General features: G+C 39.3%; 2 protein-coding genes across 3 annotated transcripts; both read right to left on the bottom strand.

Moving 5' to 3' along the window:
* Positions 1–11,008: 11,008 nt before the first annotated feature.
* On the bottom strand, positions 11,009–14,791 carry LOC107824244 (heterogeneous nuclear ribonucleoprotein Q). 2 transcript variants are annotated; one of them, XM_075234277.1, is made up of 10 exons: positions 14,153–14,791; positions 13,987–14,076; positions 13,363–13,827; positions 12,915–13,011; positions 12,656–12,820; positions 12,105–12,331; positions 11,909–11,999; positions 11,770–11,822; positions 11,597–11,690; positions 11,009–11,498 (listed from the first exon to the last, which is right to left on the bottom strand). In XM_075234277.1, the coding sequence occupies exons 1-9, from the start codon at positions 14,789–14,791 to the stop codon at positions 11,613–11,615; spliced, it is 1,905 nt and encodes a 634-aa protein (XP_075090378.1). In that variant the 3' UTR covers positions 11,009–11,498; positions 11,597–11,612. The 2 variants fall into 2 exon arrangements, with proteins under 2 accessions (XP_075090378.1, XP_016506477.2); XM_016650991.2 differs by having other exon boundaries at positions 12,105–12,328.
* On the bottom strand, positions 14,619–16,967 carry LOC142171542 (uncharacterized). Its single transcript, XM_075234278.1, has 2 exons — positions 16,584–16,967; positions 14,619–16,102 (listed from the first exon to the last, which is right to left on the bottom strand). The coding sequence occupies exons 1-2, from the start codon at positions 16,729–16,731 to the stop codon at positions 14,793–14,795; spliced, it is 1,458 nt and encodes a 485-aa protein (XP_075090379.1). The 5' UTR covers positions 16,732–16,967; the 3' UTR covers positions 14,619–14,792.
* Positions 16,968–17,989: the final 1,022 nt, after the last annotated feature.

Genomic DNA, 17,989 nt, shown 5'->3' with positions numbered 1-17,989 from the left:
ATAACGAGGCTATGAATACCAGCCTCGAACTATCGGACGAAAGACGATAAGCTGCTCTCATCCAATTGGCCACCCAAAAGCAATGAATCAAAAGATATTATAATCGAAGAACCAAGCTCCGCCATTTCAAGCCCTGGGAATTAGTGTTAAGAAAAGTTAACATCAATACCCGAAATCCGAACAAAGGTAAACTAGGACCGAATTGGGAAGGACCATATCAGGTGCTCGAGAACATTGGAAAGGGATCGTACAGGCTCAGCATTATAAACGGCGCTCATGTAGATTGGCCCGAACCTAGGCGCGAAACATGAACACATGTGTAATAACGTGCGAAGAAAGTTCTCTTCTTTATCGGCATCTTATATCCAAGGAAAATTCTTCTATTTGGAGATTTATTATGCAAACAGAATCAAGTTAAATTCGACCAATTACGCCTACGGGCTACATTACATCGAGTTCGAATCATTCACTCGACTGCTAAGCCTACGGGCTACTTCGACCATTATGCCTACGGGCTACATTACATCGAATTCGAATCATTCACTCGACTGCTAAGCCTACGTGCTACTTTGACCGTTATGCCTACGGGCTACATTGTATCGAGTTTGAATCATTCACTCGACAGCTAATCCTATGGGCTACTTCGACCATTACGCCTACGGGCTACATTGCATCGAGTTCGAATCATTCACTCGACTGTTAAGCCTACGGGCTACTTCGACCATTATGCCTACGGGCTACATTGCATCGAGTTCGAATCATTCACTCGACTGATAAGTCTACGGGCTACTTTTTATTTCGAGTTCGAGCAAGCACTCACTCGACCACTAAGCCTACGGGCTACTTCGACCGTTATGCCTACGGGCTACATTGCATCGAGTTCGAATCATTCACTCGACTGATAAGTCTACGGGCTAATTTTTATTTCAAGTTCGAGCAAGCACTCACTCGACCACTAAGCCTACGGGCTACTTCGACCATTACGCCTACGGGTTGCATTGCATCGAGTTCGAATCATTCACTTGACGACTAAAGCCTACGGGCTACTTTTATTTCGAGTCCGAGCAATCATTCACTCGACCATCACGCCCACGGGCTACATTACTTCGAGTTCGAATCATTCACTTGACGATTAAAGCTTACGGGCTACTTTCACTTCGAGTTCAAGCAAAGCACTCACTCGACTGTTACGCCTACGGATTATATTTCTTCAAGTTCGAATCATTAACTCAACTAGTAAGCCCAAGGACTACGTCACTTCGAACAAATCAATAATAGAGACTACAAATTCCAAAATTGATTGAATTGTTAAGATCCTTGTGAAAACATTTGTAAGGCATGCATAAAGTCTTCACAAATTGGCCAAAGTTGTCTATATACAAAAATTTCTACATGATTGATTACAAAAATTAAAAAAATTACGAACTAAGCTTCCTGATCATCCTCAAGGGCATTTGCTTCTCTGTCAGGCTCTCCCCCATACTCGGAACCGCTCTTGCTACCGTCATCGTCATCGTCATCTCCATCAGAAGCCAAGGCTTCAGCTTCAACTTCGAGCTCTTTAGCCTTTTTTATTTCTTCAGTAAGGTAAAACCCTGAACATGTATCTCTTCGAGGGTCTCTCTCCGAGACCTACATTTAGCAAGTTAAGCAATCCAATGTGCTCGGGTGTCGGCAGTATCAGCCGCCTCTCATGCCTCCATCTGAGCAGCCTTGGCATCATCCTGATACACGGCAATGGACTTATCCGCCAAGATTTTCGACGACTCAACCTCGGCCTTGGCCTCAACAAGCTGGGCTTCAAGATCCTCGATCCTCTTAGCTTGAGACGAACCCTTTTGCTTAACGTTTCGAAGCTGGACATCGGCCGATAATAAGTTGGTCAAAATGGTCTCTTTTTCCGCAGCCAGGCGATCAATAGTCTCCTTCCACCGATTACATTCAACTTTGATTTGATCGACTTCCTCCCGAAGTAACCCGATCTTTTCAACCTTTTGATGTAGCTGAGACAACGAAGGGTTAACTTCCACAGTCGATTCAAACCCATACTTTAATAGAACGAGGCTCACCTGTTTGTCAAGTTCGGCCTCTTCTTCACGAGCCTTAGCCAAATCCGCTTGGAGGTCTTTTATAGCCTCGTCCTTTTGGATGCAAAGAAGACGCAAGGCATCTCTCTCCCCCGAGACCTTCTGAAGCTCGACCTCACACTGGCTAAGGTCAACCCGAAATCTACTAATGGCATGCACAGTAGGGAAAGAACACCAGTCAAATTCAGAAAAGAACAAAGAAACCAAGTCTAGTAAAATCATTACCCAAGTAATGAAACGTTGGGCCTCTTCCAGTAGAAGAGAAGCGTCCCCAATATCGGAAGCATCACCGACTCCGGTAAAGCAATCCCGAAAGGGATCCCCTGCACTAGAGCCTCCGCCTATATCAGAGGTCTTCAATTCTCGAGCTTCCTTTAATGCCTCCTCAAAAAAGGTGGGAAGAGAAGGCGAATAACCCACTGTCATAGTCCCAAGTGAATCAGTCGGGGCGTTCTGATCAAGACTCAGGATCCCGAAGTCAGCCCCGACCGGTACAACTGCCATCGGTTCAGGAGCTTTGGTGACCTCGATAGCTCTGGCAGATTGGGACACCAAAACCGAGGCACCTCCGTCTTCCTCTTCCTCTTCTCCGTCTTCTTCTTCTTCTCTCGATAGCTCTGGCAGATTGGGACACCAAAGCCGAGGCACCTCCTTCTTCCTCTTCCTCTTCCTCTTCCTCTTCCTCTTCTTCTTCTTCTTCTTCTCTCAGTCGTTGGACTGAGTCAATCGAAAGGGAAATTGCCTTCCTCATCACCCTTCGAGTTTTGGGCTTGGGGCCCTCTGATCGAGAGGTAGCTTTGCGCTTCTTGTCTTTTCCCGATTTCGGGACCGAGGACTTGGTTCCTTTTTCACCGCTCGAAGGCCTCAAAGCAGAGTCCTTAGTTACGCCTGAATGAAAAGAAATCGGTAACAAATGGAGCACAAAGAGCTCTTCTAAGGAAACGACAAGTAAAACATTACCATGGTTCTTGGCTTCCCATCTACCTTTAGCCGAATCACGCCAATCGCGTTCGGCATAAGAGGAAGTCGAGGCTAACTTCCGAACACAATCCTCGAGGTCGGGGACCGCTTGTGGCATCCAAGGGGCAGCTATATATCAGGAAGAAACATCAAAAAAAAGTTCAAGAAAGGATACAAAATGCAGCATCTTATGAGAATAACTTACGGTCAAAATTCCATTCCTCGGGGAACGATATCTTCTCTTCCGAAATAAGGCCACGGGTCCTCACCCGAATGTAAAGCCCCATCCAACCCCGATCCTTGTCTTCGTCTATGCTCAACATCAAAGCCTTCGATGCCCGACGATGAAGTCTGATTAATCCTCAAAAGATTTGAGGTCGATATAACCGTATGAGGTGATTCAGGGAAAAATCCAGCCCCCCGGCTTTGGTGGAGAAGAAGCGAAGTAGGATTACTCTACGCCACAAAGAGGAATGAATCTGACCAAGGGTGACCTGAAATCTCTTGCAAAAATCGATGATCACCGGGTCGACCTGACCCAATATGAAGGGATAAGTGTAAACACATAAAAACCCCTCCACATGGGTGACGACGCTCTCTTCGGGGGATGGAATTTGCAACACAATCTCGGAACCCCAGTTGCAGCCTTTTCTAATGGCCTCAAGATGACCCTCCGTTATAGAGCACATATACATCAACACGTGCTCGCATCGACCCGGGACGGATGAAGGATTCTCAATCTTAAAATTGATCTTTAGAGTACACGGGCCGGGAATGTAGTCATAGGTGGACGGCTCCACCGGCGCCTTGTCGCCGGACGACCGTGAAGAAGAAGCTTTCTCCTTCTGAGGCACAGTTTTCGAAGTCTTGGCCATTGATATGGGAGGAATAAAGACAAAGGAAAGTTAAAAATTGACAACACCAAAACTCTGGTAGCAACAAGAAAGGAAGAAAAGATGAGAAAATTTGGGGGAGTGAACGTGTGAAAGAAGTAAATAATAGATGGAAGAGCTATTTATAGGCTCGCATCGTGACGGTTCATTATCACAGGTGGCCAACCGCCATCTGACAAGCATTAAATACCTTGAAAGGCTGAATCGATAGGACAGCTATCACATATGTCATAATCTATCCCTGTGAAAACGTCGGCTTATGACCCGATCGAACCACCAAAAATCACATCGATTCTCACCGCATCCTTCGTGAGAAACGAGGGGACTATCTGTATACAGTCGAAATAGATTTCGGTCTTCCTACGTTCGAGTATTAAAAAGTCGGAATAAGATTTTGGGAGTGAGCTCCGAAGTCAGTACTAATGAGCCTCGAGCCCGAAGGTCGCTCGAGGAGTCGGCTCAATAACCCTATCGAGCCTGTGACCGAATCGATCCACAAGGCACTGCTTCGTGGTCGTAAATGCGCGACGCCCATCTCGAAGGTCGAACTCAAGCCAAGACCGAAGGGCCCGTCCCAGTAACGAGTTCGAGCCAGTATCGAGCTCACAGACAAGAGCCGTTGCAACCGCACCAAGAGAGAGAATCTTGGCGAGAATCAAGGAAGAGACAAGTCATCATGGGCCTTCCACTATATGCTTTATTTTATTATTTTTTGTAATGACCCTCTTCTATAAAAGGGGGAATCCTTATAAGCTAAAGGGGAGAGACAAAAAAATTACTTCTCAGATTGAAAGATATCCCTTTGTGTTTGCTTTACTTTATCTCATTCATTCTTATTTCCCACTATTTGCATTATCACAGTCAAGAATATACGTATCTCTATTTCTCTACACAATTTATATCGAATTGTATCGCATATCCTTAGAACCATATACAAAATCTAACGTTATCCGATTTTTCCGATAAACAATATGATAACAGAAAAAGTATCATTAGACAAATATACCTGCATCTCCTAGGAGAATTACCAAAAGTAAACTAGAAATGTCTGATTTCTTCACTATGTGGTTGTTGCTACATGGAAGATTACTAACTAAAGATAAACTAGCTAGTTGGGGAATAACGGTTACCTCTCAATGTGTTATGTGTAAAGATTAGGATGAATCAAGGGAGCACCTCTTTGTCACATGTCCATACACTGTTGAACTGTGGAAGAAAGTAATGTCTTGGGTCCAAAAAATACATATGTCTGCCACTTGTTGTGATCAACATCTTCAGTGGATCATCAAGTAAGGAAAAGGAAAGTCACTGAAGGCTAGCATCTTCAAAATGATCTATGTTGAGGTTTCACATGCAATATGAATAGAGAGAAACACACGTATATTTGAATAAAGATATCGAGGGAATGATGTCCTGGTGCGGGAGATTACACACATATGCAATGCTAGAGTAGCTGCTCGAGCTAGGAGTTACATACAACAATAGGAATAGAGTAGTTTAAATAGTTTGTTTGTATATAGGTACAGTTGGTTTTTGTCTTTCATTTTTGAGATAGCTAGCTGAGTTAGCATGGCTATGGTTTTGTACATTTCTTCTTTGGTGATTAATATAAAAGAAATTTAATTACCAAAAAACAAGTAAAGGGATTTGTTTTGTTCCTATATAATATTTGAAACTTATTTAATAAAATTACTCAAATTTTATATATTACCCGCTTTAAATAAAGTTTGAATACAATTTATATATAATCTCTTAAACTAGTGTCCTTCCATCTAATAGACTCCTTCCAGTTGTGTGTTACCTATTTTAAGCCATAATTAGCGGAACTCTTTTCTCTGTCGTCTCCCTCCTGTAACCAACCCATCTTTCCTACTTCTTCTCTTCTTTACCCAAACAAGGACCACACCATATTTACCTTTTAATTTCGTATGTTAAATAAGGTGCTACTGATGCGTTTATGACGTTTGAGATTGGAAAAAAATTATTTAATGAATTTTTTATAAATTTTTATTGTATTAATTTTTAGGATGAAAGGGAAGTGGATAGCCACTATAAGTCACTATTGCTGCTACATTATTTATATTTTTTAATTTAAATAAACATGAATCAGTGCACATGAGTCAATCTATCTCTACTTTTTTTTCTTTAACGAATCGGTTAAGAAAAGAATAATGTATGGTATAGCAGCATACAAATTAAAAAATAAATTTTATACAAATTTAATAAATATTTGATATATCTACAACATACATACTAAAAAAAATTATACAACTAATTATACAATATACAACTTATTTATAACCTATCTATAATTTTCATACGTCATTCTTACTCATTTAAATACAACTACAACATCATACAACTTACATACAGCTTTCATACAAATTTTATACAATATGTCTTTTGTATATATTTTGTGTATGATTTGTATATATTTTGTATGTGGTATGTTCTTGTATGTGGTGTGTTCTTCTTCCTCTTTGAAATTCGAATCAAAACTTTCTCTCTTAATACAATTTTGATACATATTAACAACTTATATAAAAAGATAGAATTTATAACTTAAATACAGATTTCATATAACGACTCATACAATATACAACTAATTTTTAACTTTCATACAACATTCAAATTTAAAAAAATATAGCTACAAATAAAATACAACCAAAATTGAGATATGGCAAAGCGTGTATTTCTGCTCAAGATTTCCGTTTTGACACTACAACAACTGAGTTTTCATGTTTTAAACTGCAAAATGCACGTGTAAATATTAAGAAAAAATTACTGGAAAAATTGAAAGAAAATATCGGGAGAGAGAAAGAGTGATCGGGGGTAGCTATAACAGAGTTTTATTTATTTTTCTCGCAAAACTCTTTTTTCCTTAATATTTGGGATCAAATTCCAAGTGTATCTGTCTCATTGGTTTGTTTTGCCAGGTCAACCGCATTTGAAATGCACGCTCTTTATTATTTGGCTCTCAGCAAAATGTGTCTAAGTAATACACTTCTGGAGGACTTTAATTTCGGACAAGTTTCGGTACCCACGAATGTATTTGGCCTTATCTAATATTAATTCCTACTCCCTATTCCCAAATTACTTCTGTCATTTTCCGCCTTTAGTTTGGATTTCCTGAAATGTTGCCCATTTAGCTTTTAATTTTACCAAAAAAAAACTTTTAATTTTACTATAATAGAAATACTATAAGAGACGCGGGGCACTAAATTATGTTCCTCCGGAAATGACATTTATTTTATTAATTGTACTAAAATATTACATGTATTAAACGTGTCTGCGCAAGAGATGCATTTGTCAATCATTATTAAATAATTCATAGTTCAAAGATTGTGTTGGAATGTGTATTGACATGAGAGAAAGATTGCATATATTTCCTGAAAGCTAAAGAAACATGCGATTAACTCCCCACCGATGAGATAGAATTAGTAGTCGTAATGTTTGCCGTTAAGATGTGGCGCCATTACTTTTATAATCGTATCACAAGAAATTACAAATAATTCAAGCTAAAAAGATATGGTTAGGTCATTCCAGGATTATGACTCTATTTTTTTACCATTTGGGCGAGGACCATGTAGTGACAGAAGCGTTGGAGCCGAATCTCAACGGACAATTTATCCCATTCTGCTCTTACAAAAAGACCAGAGCTAAGTGTGTCAAATGAACGTGTTGGGCTAATTTTGAACGGATCAAAATGGACTAAGTTAATAAATAAGTTGGTTATTACTTAGACTAAGATGAGCTAGATCAAAATGGACTAAAATTAAGTTAAACCTCAACCCGCCCAACTTATTAAGCTTTAATTAGTGTATGTTATTTTCTTATGAATTGTTTAATTATCAATAAAAACTTTTTTTTTTCTTGTGTTAGTCATATATAACATATCAAGAATTATTGTAAAGGTAGAATACATAGACAGCCCTCTAAACTAGTCCAAATTTTCTGTTTAGACACTTCAACTGGGACTGACCTATTGAACACCTAAACTCTATTGGAAGCGTACCTATTAGATACACATTGCTTACATGTCATAGCACGTGTTTCATACCCAAAATTAGGTGCATGAATGGATGAAAAGTTTGACATTCCCAAACAAATCAAGTCTTTACTACCGCTAAAATCTGAAAAAACTAATAGAAGCAAAGTGGCAAAATAGACAATAAATGAGAAAAAGATTTTGGCCGGAACCCAATCTATCCCGCAAGATCCGTTTTCATAAGCATGTTTCACCGCATAACTTGACCCCAACAGGGAGTGATAAGTTCTTACGATTTGGGAGATGCATATTATGTTATTATCCGTTGACTACAAATTAGAATAATAGCCCTACCATTCATTAGAATATAACTAAAGCAGTTGTTAAAAAAGATATCGATGGTGGATAATTAGTCAAATATCGAGGCTGTATTTTAAATTTTAATAATTCAAATTTCTCCCGTCGGAAAAAAGAGTTTGCCTGCGTGATAGATTTTTTCGACCAAAATCTTCTACTTTTCTTTACCTCTTTGTCCTAGCCAACATCTGATGGCCCTCCCATATAGCTCATGGTTTTTTGGAGATACAAACGAGAAAAGGGCGAAAGTTCGGATGAATTAGAGGGGATGAACAGTGATGTGTCTTATCTTTGAGAGAGTAGGGAACAAACGAGGAAATAGAGAGAAAAGTGGGGATATGTATTGGCATATAGAGAACATAAGTATAGCATGGCATTAAAGGAGAGAAAAATGGCCTTTGCAAAGCGAGACACAGAATTATGCCATTTCTGGCCTTCCATTGTGGGCGAGCTCACAAAAAATAAAGGGTGGAGGAAAATACATTTACAACCAATAGCTAATGCATAAGATTATCGCTGACACTAGTCATGGTAAAACAGAAGATCCCAACATCCATTAGTCATCTTAAGATAGACTGTTATTCCTATGCCTCAACCACTTAGTACCCCCTTGTGGTTTTATATTAGCACTTCCCCAGTAACCAATGATAGGTCGTCTTTTTTAAAGAAAAACAGCTGTACCAAAAAACTATCTTACGTCCAATATTCCACTTCAAGCATATAATTAAGGATGGCTGGAATGCAAAACCAGCCAATTCCACAAGCATGATCTGCACGTACTCCAGAAATGTATAGTTCTAACATCTCCATCTCTCTTTAAAAAGAAACCCACAAATATGAAGTAACAGAAAACACAGAAACAAGCTGAATGTGATGCCTACAGTTTCTTCACTCACATTAGCATTGTACTAAAATTTAATCCACATGCCGTTAGAATTACAAAAATGCAGAAAAGAATTACTTACAACCAATAAAAAAACCTAAGTTGTTGCTTATCTAATGAATGTATCCTACGTATGCAAAAACCTAAAAGAGTATAAATAGAAGATGCAAGACCAGACCACTTGGATTGAATTGCAAAATCACCTGCCATTTCATGGAAACAGTGAAGGCAATCCCACATAGCGTATAACTAAAAATCACTACCACCGCACAAGGATTTCCACAGGAACAGGGGAGTGTTAGTTCGGGAATAGGAAATATCACATCTAAAAAACAACAAAGAGGGATAAGAACAAAACTAGACCGTCAGCCTACGCATGTCATCTAAAGCACTTGTGCTAACCCTCACTCAAAGAGGGGTAAGAACAAAACTAGACCGTCACAGCCTACGCATGTCATCTAAAGCACTTGTGCTAACCCTCACTCAAAATGACAGTCAATATCTATCAATATCATCTGAAACTAATCATGCAAATGAGAAAGAGACCCCAACCAAGTAAAAGATATACTCCTATGTAGCTAAAGGTGAGTATGTTGCTGGCCATACCCATGTTAGTAGCTGAAAGACCAGCTATAATGTAGTGGGGTAACAAGCAGCATATATATCATTGCAACTGAGAACATATACTACTATAAAATAACTAATAAATTTCTATACACTATAGAGATGAAGTAATTCTTAGCTTTACTGGACTATAGAACCCACCATGATGCTTACCGCATCACCAGAATGGTTTCCCAACTGGAAACCCTTCATATTTATCAAAACAAAAAGAGGAGTGGAGGAATAGAGAGACCAGCATCAATAACTCCAAAGGCTCACATCATGTCACCAGAAATTTTCTTCATTTTGAAATAGATGACAAATCTTAACCTAGATATATAACTTTCAACCAGAAAGCTAAAAACTAAAAATTAAATTTAAAAAAAAGGTCGATGGACCTCAAAAGCACATATCTCTGAGTGTTAACACCAGCTCACACCCATTTCTCATCATTTGTTAACTAAACCAACACGCAATTGATTAACAAGGAAAATGCTAAGCGGATTTACAGATCGTACAGAAAAAATAATATGCTTCCAAGCTGGGCATATCTAGCTAGTGTCCTAAGGCTACATAAATTGTTGCTGTCAACCATTGAAATGACAAAGCCAAGCATAGCTCAGAAATTCTTTATCTTGGGAGCTAGGAGTTTCCATCATCAAGCTTGAACAGGGAGATTCATCCAGTTTACCAAAGAGAGAGAGAATTCTATAGGACCACCATCAGGGCCTAATATTGATGGTAATACACCCTTTTTCACCATCAGAAAAAAGAAAAGCAATTTCATACTAATCCAAATGCTACAAAGTAATTCTTATACTTGATTCAACTTGGAGAAACCTGATCATATGGTATAAAAGCTTAGGTTGCTATCTAGATACACCAGATTCATTAGTGTAAGATTAGCTATAACCTCATCATATGTCCGTTAAAAAGCAACCACGAGAATACACGGAGTCAAAGGCAATCCCACAAAACAGTTTAAGATAGTAGACGAGTCACTCATAATGCATCAAGATGATGAGGTAAATCCCTTCTAAGACGATACATCATAGCAATTCGCAAATATTGTTCTATATTGAAACCAAATGCTAATCTTCTTCTCTTCAAAAACTGAAATATCCCCATGACTATCACTGTTCCATGACAAGTTATACAAGAGTCTACCTTAAGAGAATCTTTCCTTAAAAATGGAGCTGGATGTATGAACCTAAATACAAAATCTCCACAAATGCCGTTGAGGTAATATCCCAATATCATTAATTTGAAAGACGTCTGCAAATTTGCCTCTCTATGTACGTGAATATTGACCACTAAGTACAGTAAGACACCCAAATATGAATCTTTCAAAGGTTCAATAAAGGTCTAAACACATGTTAACTCTTCCAGCAAAAATAAACCCTTGTAGGAAAGCTGTCTTATCTTAATAGATCCACTACCCCCTAGTACTGCTTCTACCTAGAGCAGCAGGAGCTCATTACTATCCAAGCTCCATCTAACAGACATAATACTATGTATGCATGGATGCCCTCAAAACAGGCACAATAAAAACTACGAAAGACGGAACTTTGGACAGCCGAAAGCGAGACATTACAGGGAAAAACGAAGAGCAGAGACAAACATTAAATGAAAGGGAAAGAGGTTAAACTGATTCTCATTCCTTTTTTGTGCTGCACCAGAAAAATCCCTTCACTTGTCAAGAAGTGCATTCTACCATCTGAAGACACCTGAAATAGTTTTGTAACAGAAAACCCAGTGAGCCAATAATATGAGGTAAAGATAAGTATGAATAAAGAACATTAAAGCATCTCATTATCCAAATTACCAAATGGTCATCAAGACTAATAATAACCACGTCCATAACCACGCCCAAATGGACGATCACCTCCATTGAAAGATGGATACGGGCCTCTCCCACACTGCAAGATTACATAGAAAGGAATATCACAACTAAAGTTGAATAACACTAAGAAGGATGAATTGAAACATCATACTCACATCAGAGCCGTAATAATCACGTGTGTAATGATCGCCACCGGGAGGAAAATTATCTGACATAGAAGAGAATAAATACGCAAATAATATTGGATCTAGCAAACAAGCAGCCTAACACAAAAACTGCAGATAAACTTCATACCTCTATAACGATCCCCGTGAAGAGAATTTGCAGACTCTGAATGATCAAACCGAGGACGTCTGCTCGGCCCCGAGTAATCCGGATCCGGGTCCTACAAAGTAAAAGGGTCAATTCTAATCTACTAAAGTGAGTCATCTAACGCTCTTAGATCTAGGAAAGTAACAGGGAAAGGAGCAGCAGAGAAGTTCCAGCTTACTGTCATAGGAAAGGGCCTCTTCAACCCATGGTCAGTGTTATCATGATAGTAACGGTCCTCAAAGTGCCTACCCATGAATGGCCTGTTAAGTCCTTCAACAGGAAATTGTTGTCTCCTAAAGAAGGCATCATCTGCCTGCCCTCTATCTCCGTGCCTCATTCTATCAAGAAACATTGGACCATCAACAGATACTGGCTGAGCACCACTGAAATTCCACCTCCCACCTGCTAAATTAGCAAGATAGGTTACTGAGATCATTGTTGTGGATATCTAATGATATATGAGTCGTAAATAGGAAGTATACATGAAAAAAGGATGGAAAGAGCTAAGCAGAGAGGTTACTGAGATCTACATTTATTTTTCTTTTATCACAATGAGATCTACAACTATCTTAAACTCAACCACATCAAAAGAATTAGAGTTTGACCTATTCTATGTAGGTAACATGCATGAAACTAACATAATTCTTTTTGGTTTTGGGGGGGGGGGGGATGGATGAAGTTTGTCATTTTCATTTTTAACGAAGAAACAAAGTTTGTTACTTTCATTACCCCGTCCAAAGTTTGACCTTCCACGGATAGGAGGATAAGGGCTACCAAATTGATGTTCAGCAAAGCCCATTCTACCGCCATGACCAGGTACACGCGGGTGAAAGCCCCTACCGCGCGGAAAATTAGCTCTACCAAAAGTATGTCCTCCTCGGGGAAAGCCCCTTCCTGAAAGCACCGCCCATACTGCAGTTAGATCATGCAAAAAGGAAAATTTCTTGTAACAGCTTATATAGAGAAACAAAGGATTTTCTAGAGTTACCCATGGAACCACGGCTAATTCGGAATCCTCCAGACAATCCACCTTTTACAGCCTGAGTTTTTGGTTGAGGATTTGAAAGTCTTGCTCGCACTTTTGCCTAACAGAACAAAGGGAAAAAGTAATAGAACAATACTGTGAGCATTCACCAATCCAATCAAGCAATACCATAATAACACCAAAATCCTTGCTTATGTGAGGAAGAAGGGTTTTGCATGTTTATCAGTTACACACAACTGAACAGCAACAGTCCCGTATCAACTTATAGCCTTCCACAAGGACCACCATCCACTCAAAGAAGCAATGTTATGTTAGTAAGAAAATCTATTAGGATTATATGTATAGAAGTTCAGCAACATACAGAAACCAGAAGCATTTTGTATATTCTGAAGCTTTAGATTATGGCATCAGCCAGCAAAATACTGTAAATAACATAAGAAGTCAAGAATACCTTCAAATTGCCATCACCCAGCTCTGTGTTATTTATGCCCGCAACACAAGCAACAGCAGCTTCATGTGTGCTGAAATCAACAAATCCAAAATCCTTCCGCTTTGCCGTTGACATATTCCTGGCTAGCGTAATTCTTGAAATATCCCCAAAACATTTAAATTTCTCACGGGCGCGATCTTCATCCCAATAAGGAGGGAGTCCATCGATAAATACTGACTTCACTTGAGCCATTACCTCTGGATCTGGATCACGTAACGGTTCAGCAAAAGCTACTTTGGCAGTCCTCTCAGAGTGACCAAAAACAACATCAGGTCTTTGAAGTATTTTGTATGCTGTCATGGCATCAGTGTGACAAGGGAACTCGAGAAATGCAAAACCACGACTCAAACCTTCATGTTTCGGATCGGCCACCAGGTTAATGCTTTGAACACCTTCTACACCAAAATCTTTCAGCTTTTGCCTTACCTGTCATAGCCATAGATCATAGTTAACTAGAGATACCTAAAACTCAAATTATGCACATTGAATATTAACAATCCTGCAGACTTTTCAAATTCCTGTATTGTCAAGGTTAAACAGAGTCATACTGAAAATGAGTCAGCAGGGATTGGTTATATCACTTACGGCTTCCTTTGTCCATGTATTGGAAATATTTCCTAAGAATAAGGTGTCATTGTCCTCACTTGGAGCAGTGCCACATCGCTTTCCCCGTATCTGATGTCAAAAGGATAAATTAGAATCACAGTGCAATTCCAAATATATACAAAATATGACTTGGAAAAAATCATACAACTGGGTTTCTCATTTCAGACAAAGCACGGCTTGCTTGCTCCTTAGTTGCAAACTTCACGAATGCGTATCCCTTATTCTTGTTCGTTGATACCTCTCTGTGCATTCGCACATCAATTACCTCTCCAACATGCTGGAACACCCTTTTTAGATCCTCCTCCACAGCATCACGGTCTAACCCACCAACAAATACTTCCAGCTCTTTCCTCTTCATTCGTTCCTTTGCATGGGCAGCCAGTTGAGCACGCTCATCATCCAGTGTCTCAGCTTCCTCACAATGCTCGGGTACACCATCTTCCACAAACTCTTCACCATTCTCTTGATCAGCAAAAGCCTCTATTTTATCTTCACCAGCTTCGTCAACAGAAATATCCTTTCCCTTCATCTTCTTGTCGGTATCTTCCTCCATTCTATCTTCTGCACAGTTTGCATTTATATTATCGCCAGTAGGAGTTGAATTATTGTCCTTTCCTCCCATCAACTCCGATCCTTCTTTTGCTTTATTAGATCCTTCACCCTCCTGAATTTTCAGTTCTGTAGAAACATGTTCCTGATTATCTGAAGATTTCATATCGCCAATAATCAGATCTTGAGATTGGACATATGTAGTAGTAGATCCCTGATTTTCTGAAGTTCCCATATCATGGCGAAATTTCCTCTAACGATCTCATATCACTGCCAACATTTACTTCATCTAGAGACATTAAAGTATTTTTAGCTGGTTCCTCCTGTATATCACCTGTCTGTTCCTCCTTGTTTCCATTTTGATCTTCCATCACAGAATCACCAGCATCTTGAACTGTGCCCACTAAATTATATGAAGATTCTTCCATTTCCTCAGGATCCATCTCATACATGAGCGTTGGTCCTGCATCATTTAAGTCCTCTGCATCTTTCTCCTTAACAGGACCTTCCTTTGACTCCTCTGCATCTTCCTCCTTGACAGGATCTTCCTTTGAGTCCTCTTCATCTTCCTCCATGACAGGACTTTCCTTTAAGTCCTCTGCATCTCTCTCTTTCATGGCATCTTCCTTTGAACCCTCTGCATCGTCCTCCTTCTCAGGATATTCCTTTGAGTACTCTGCATCTTCCTCCTTGACAAGATCTTCCTTCGACTCCTCTGCATCTTTCTCCATCACAGCATCTTCCTCCTTGACAAGATCTTCCTTCGACTCCTCTACATTTTTCTCCATCACAGCATCTTCCTTTGAACCCTCTGCATCTTCCTCCTTTGCGGGATATTCCTCTGACTCTGCATCTTTCCCAATTACAACATCTTCCTTTGACTCCTCTACATTTTTCTCCTTTATAGCCTCTTCTTTTGACTCCACTATATCTTCCTCCTTGACAATATCTTCCTTTAAGTCCTGTGCATCTTTCTCCATTGTAGCATCTTCCTTTAGGTCCTGTAGACCTTTCTCCTTGACAGGATCTTCCTTTGAGACCTCAGCATCTTCATCCTTGACAATATCTTCCTTCAAGTCCTCTGTATCTTTCTCCTTCGCAGCATCTTCCTTTAGGTCCTGTAGACCTTCCTCCTTGACAGGATCTTCCTTTGAGTCCTCTGCATCTTCCTCCTTGTCATGAACTTCCTTTGAGTTCTCCGTCTCTTCCTCCTTGATAGATTTCTTTGATTCCTGTGCATCTTCAACCTCCACATGATCTTCCTTCGAGTCTTCTGCATCTCCCTTCTTGACACAGTTCTTTGATTCTGCTGCTTCTTTCTCTTTGACAGGATCTTCCTTAACCTTCTCTTGGACAGTATCTTCAGGCACTGCCATTCCAGCATCTTCTGATCTAGGTGTCTTATCCGGAGTAGTTCTAGAAGAAGCCGGAACTTTCTTTACCACCTTCCTCGCAACCCTTCGAGTAGTTTTCCTACCTAAAGCAGGTTTTGCTTCCGGTGTTGATTGAACAGCCCCATCTGCATCTGAAGCTTTTGCTTCTTCAGCTGCACGAAAAATATAGATAACATGATAACATTCTAAATAGAGAACATGATAACTAATCACGTAGTTGTCAACCTTTACTCCCCCCCCCCCCCAAAAAAAAGAAGAGATAGTTCACATGCTTTCATCTTGCATACAAAGGTGTTTAAGCTGCTGTTATGTCGAATCAAGTACAATTTGTACAGTCGAAAGGCAAAAGGGCTACCTTTCACAAACCGATCAAAAAATTGCATAATGACGCCATAGAACGACCAATAAAAATCCAATCGGTATCGCAAAATCTAATTCACCAAGCTTTTGATTTAAGTATAATAGAATATTAAGCAGCAAAGAGCAAATTAACCACACCGTAAATATCGAATTCGCTTTATTTAGCACTGGTAAATAAACTTCCCTAAACATTTATTGCGACACTAACATACCCAAAAAGAAATAGAAACAGACACAATAAAATAAAATAAATCAAAACAGTTTGTAAAGTACCCGGTGATGGGATAGTGGATCCAGAGGCCCTAACTTGCCTAGCCCTAGAGGGCGGAGTACGCTTCATCGCGGCAGCTGGCTCAGCCGCCGGCTCGGCAGCGATTTGCTGTTTTCCGGCAGATTTCTTTTCGGCACTTCGAGTTCTCATAATTGATGATCGGTTAAAAGTTATACTACTGAAGAAATAATTTATATCGATAGGAGTCAACTTTTTAAGAGCCGATAAGGCGACGGGGAGGCAATGGAGGAGGACACGAATACCTCGGCCAGCGAAGGAAATGGTATTTTTTTTGTTGTTTTATTTTCTTGTTTAATCATTCGCTAACTAAATTCACTTGCTCTACTTATTGGAATTCTAAGACGGGAACGCGAAATCTTTATTTATGAGGTGAAAGATGTTGGTGTATTGGTAAAGTTCGTATTTTGTACGTGGCACAGCAAAACAAAAACACGTGATAGCTTTTTGAGTCACGAGTCCGAAGCAAATGAGCTACGGCCGAAACTACCCTTCTCCTCAAATCCAGAATCAAAATGTTATCTTTTTGGACTCAAAGCACAAAATAAGTGGGAAAACATATATGAATACCATTTTATATATAATGCGATTTTTCAATGCGCTATACCTAGCACATAATTTTTGATTCACACATTAGAATTATCTTTAATAGTCCTAGTATTTTTTAGAATATTTATTTGAGTTTATTTCATTAGAATTTCACTTTATTATTAATTTTAATTCTTTTTTTTAAAGCACAAAAATTGAAAAATACAAAAATAGTTTCATTTTCTCTATTTAATTTAGGTATTAGGTATTTTTAGAAAGATATTATTTTTATTATTATTTGAAAATACCAAAAAAATATATGTTTTGTATTAATTAGTATATTTTGATAGTATTAGTTTTTTATTTTTATTTTTTGTTCAATAAGTAAGAATTGAATTTGGGCCAAATGGGAGCTCATTTTCGTATTTTGGTGGCCCAGCAAGACAAAGGCCTATTCTTTCCAAACCCTTTTAGCCCAAACACTTTTCTCACCCATCAAACCCCTCTCTTAATCATAGCCATTGATTTACTTTCATCCAAAGGCCAATACTCACTCCCCACTACCATATAAAAACCAAAATAACACCCAAAAATCCTAAGTTAATTCACAAGAACCTAATTCCTAAATTCCTAAGCTAAGGGATAGCGGCAGACCCTCTGAGAAAAAATCAATCTCCATCGTTACTCTCTTTCGGAAGAGAGAACGAGCGACAGTCGCAGACCATTTCTTTCTTTGAACAACACTCTGAAGACCCCCCTCAACTCCAATTCCAGTGGACACCTCCATCTCCCTACACAGATCAGCCTCCAAACCTAGGAGAAAGAGAACCAGCCTCCTCACCCCCAATTCCAAAAACGACCA

The sequence above is a fragment of the Nicotiana tabacum genome, chromosome 17 (genome assembly GCF_000715075.1).
Source record: "Nicotiana tabacum cultivar K326 chromosome 17, ASM71507v2, whole genome shotgun sequence".
Classification (NCBI taxonomy): Eukaryota; Viridiplantae; Streptophyta; class Magnoliopsida; order Solanales; family Solanaceae; genus Nicotiana; species Nicotiana tabacum.
Note: the sequence above shows the minus strand (reverse complement) of the source record. Positions and strands in the feature narration are given on the sequence as shown.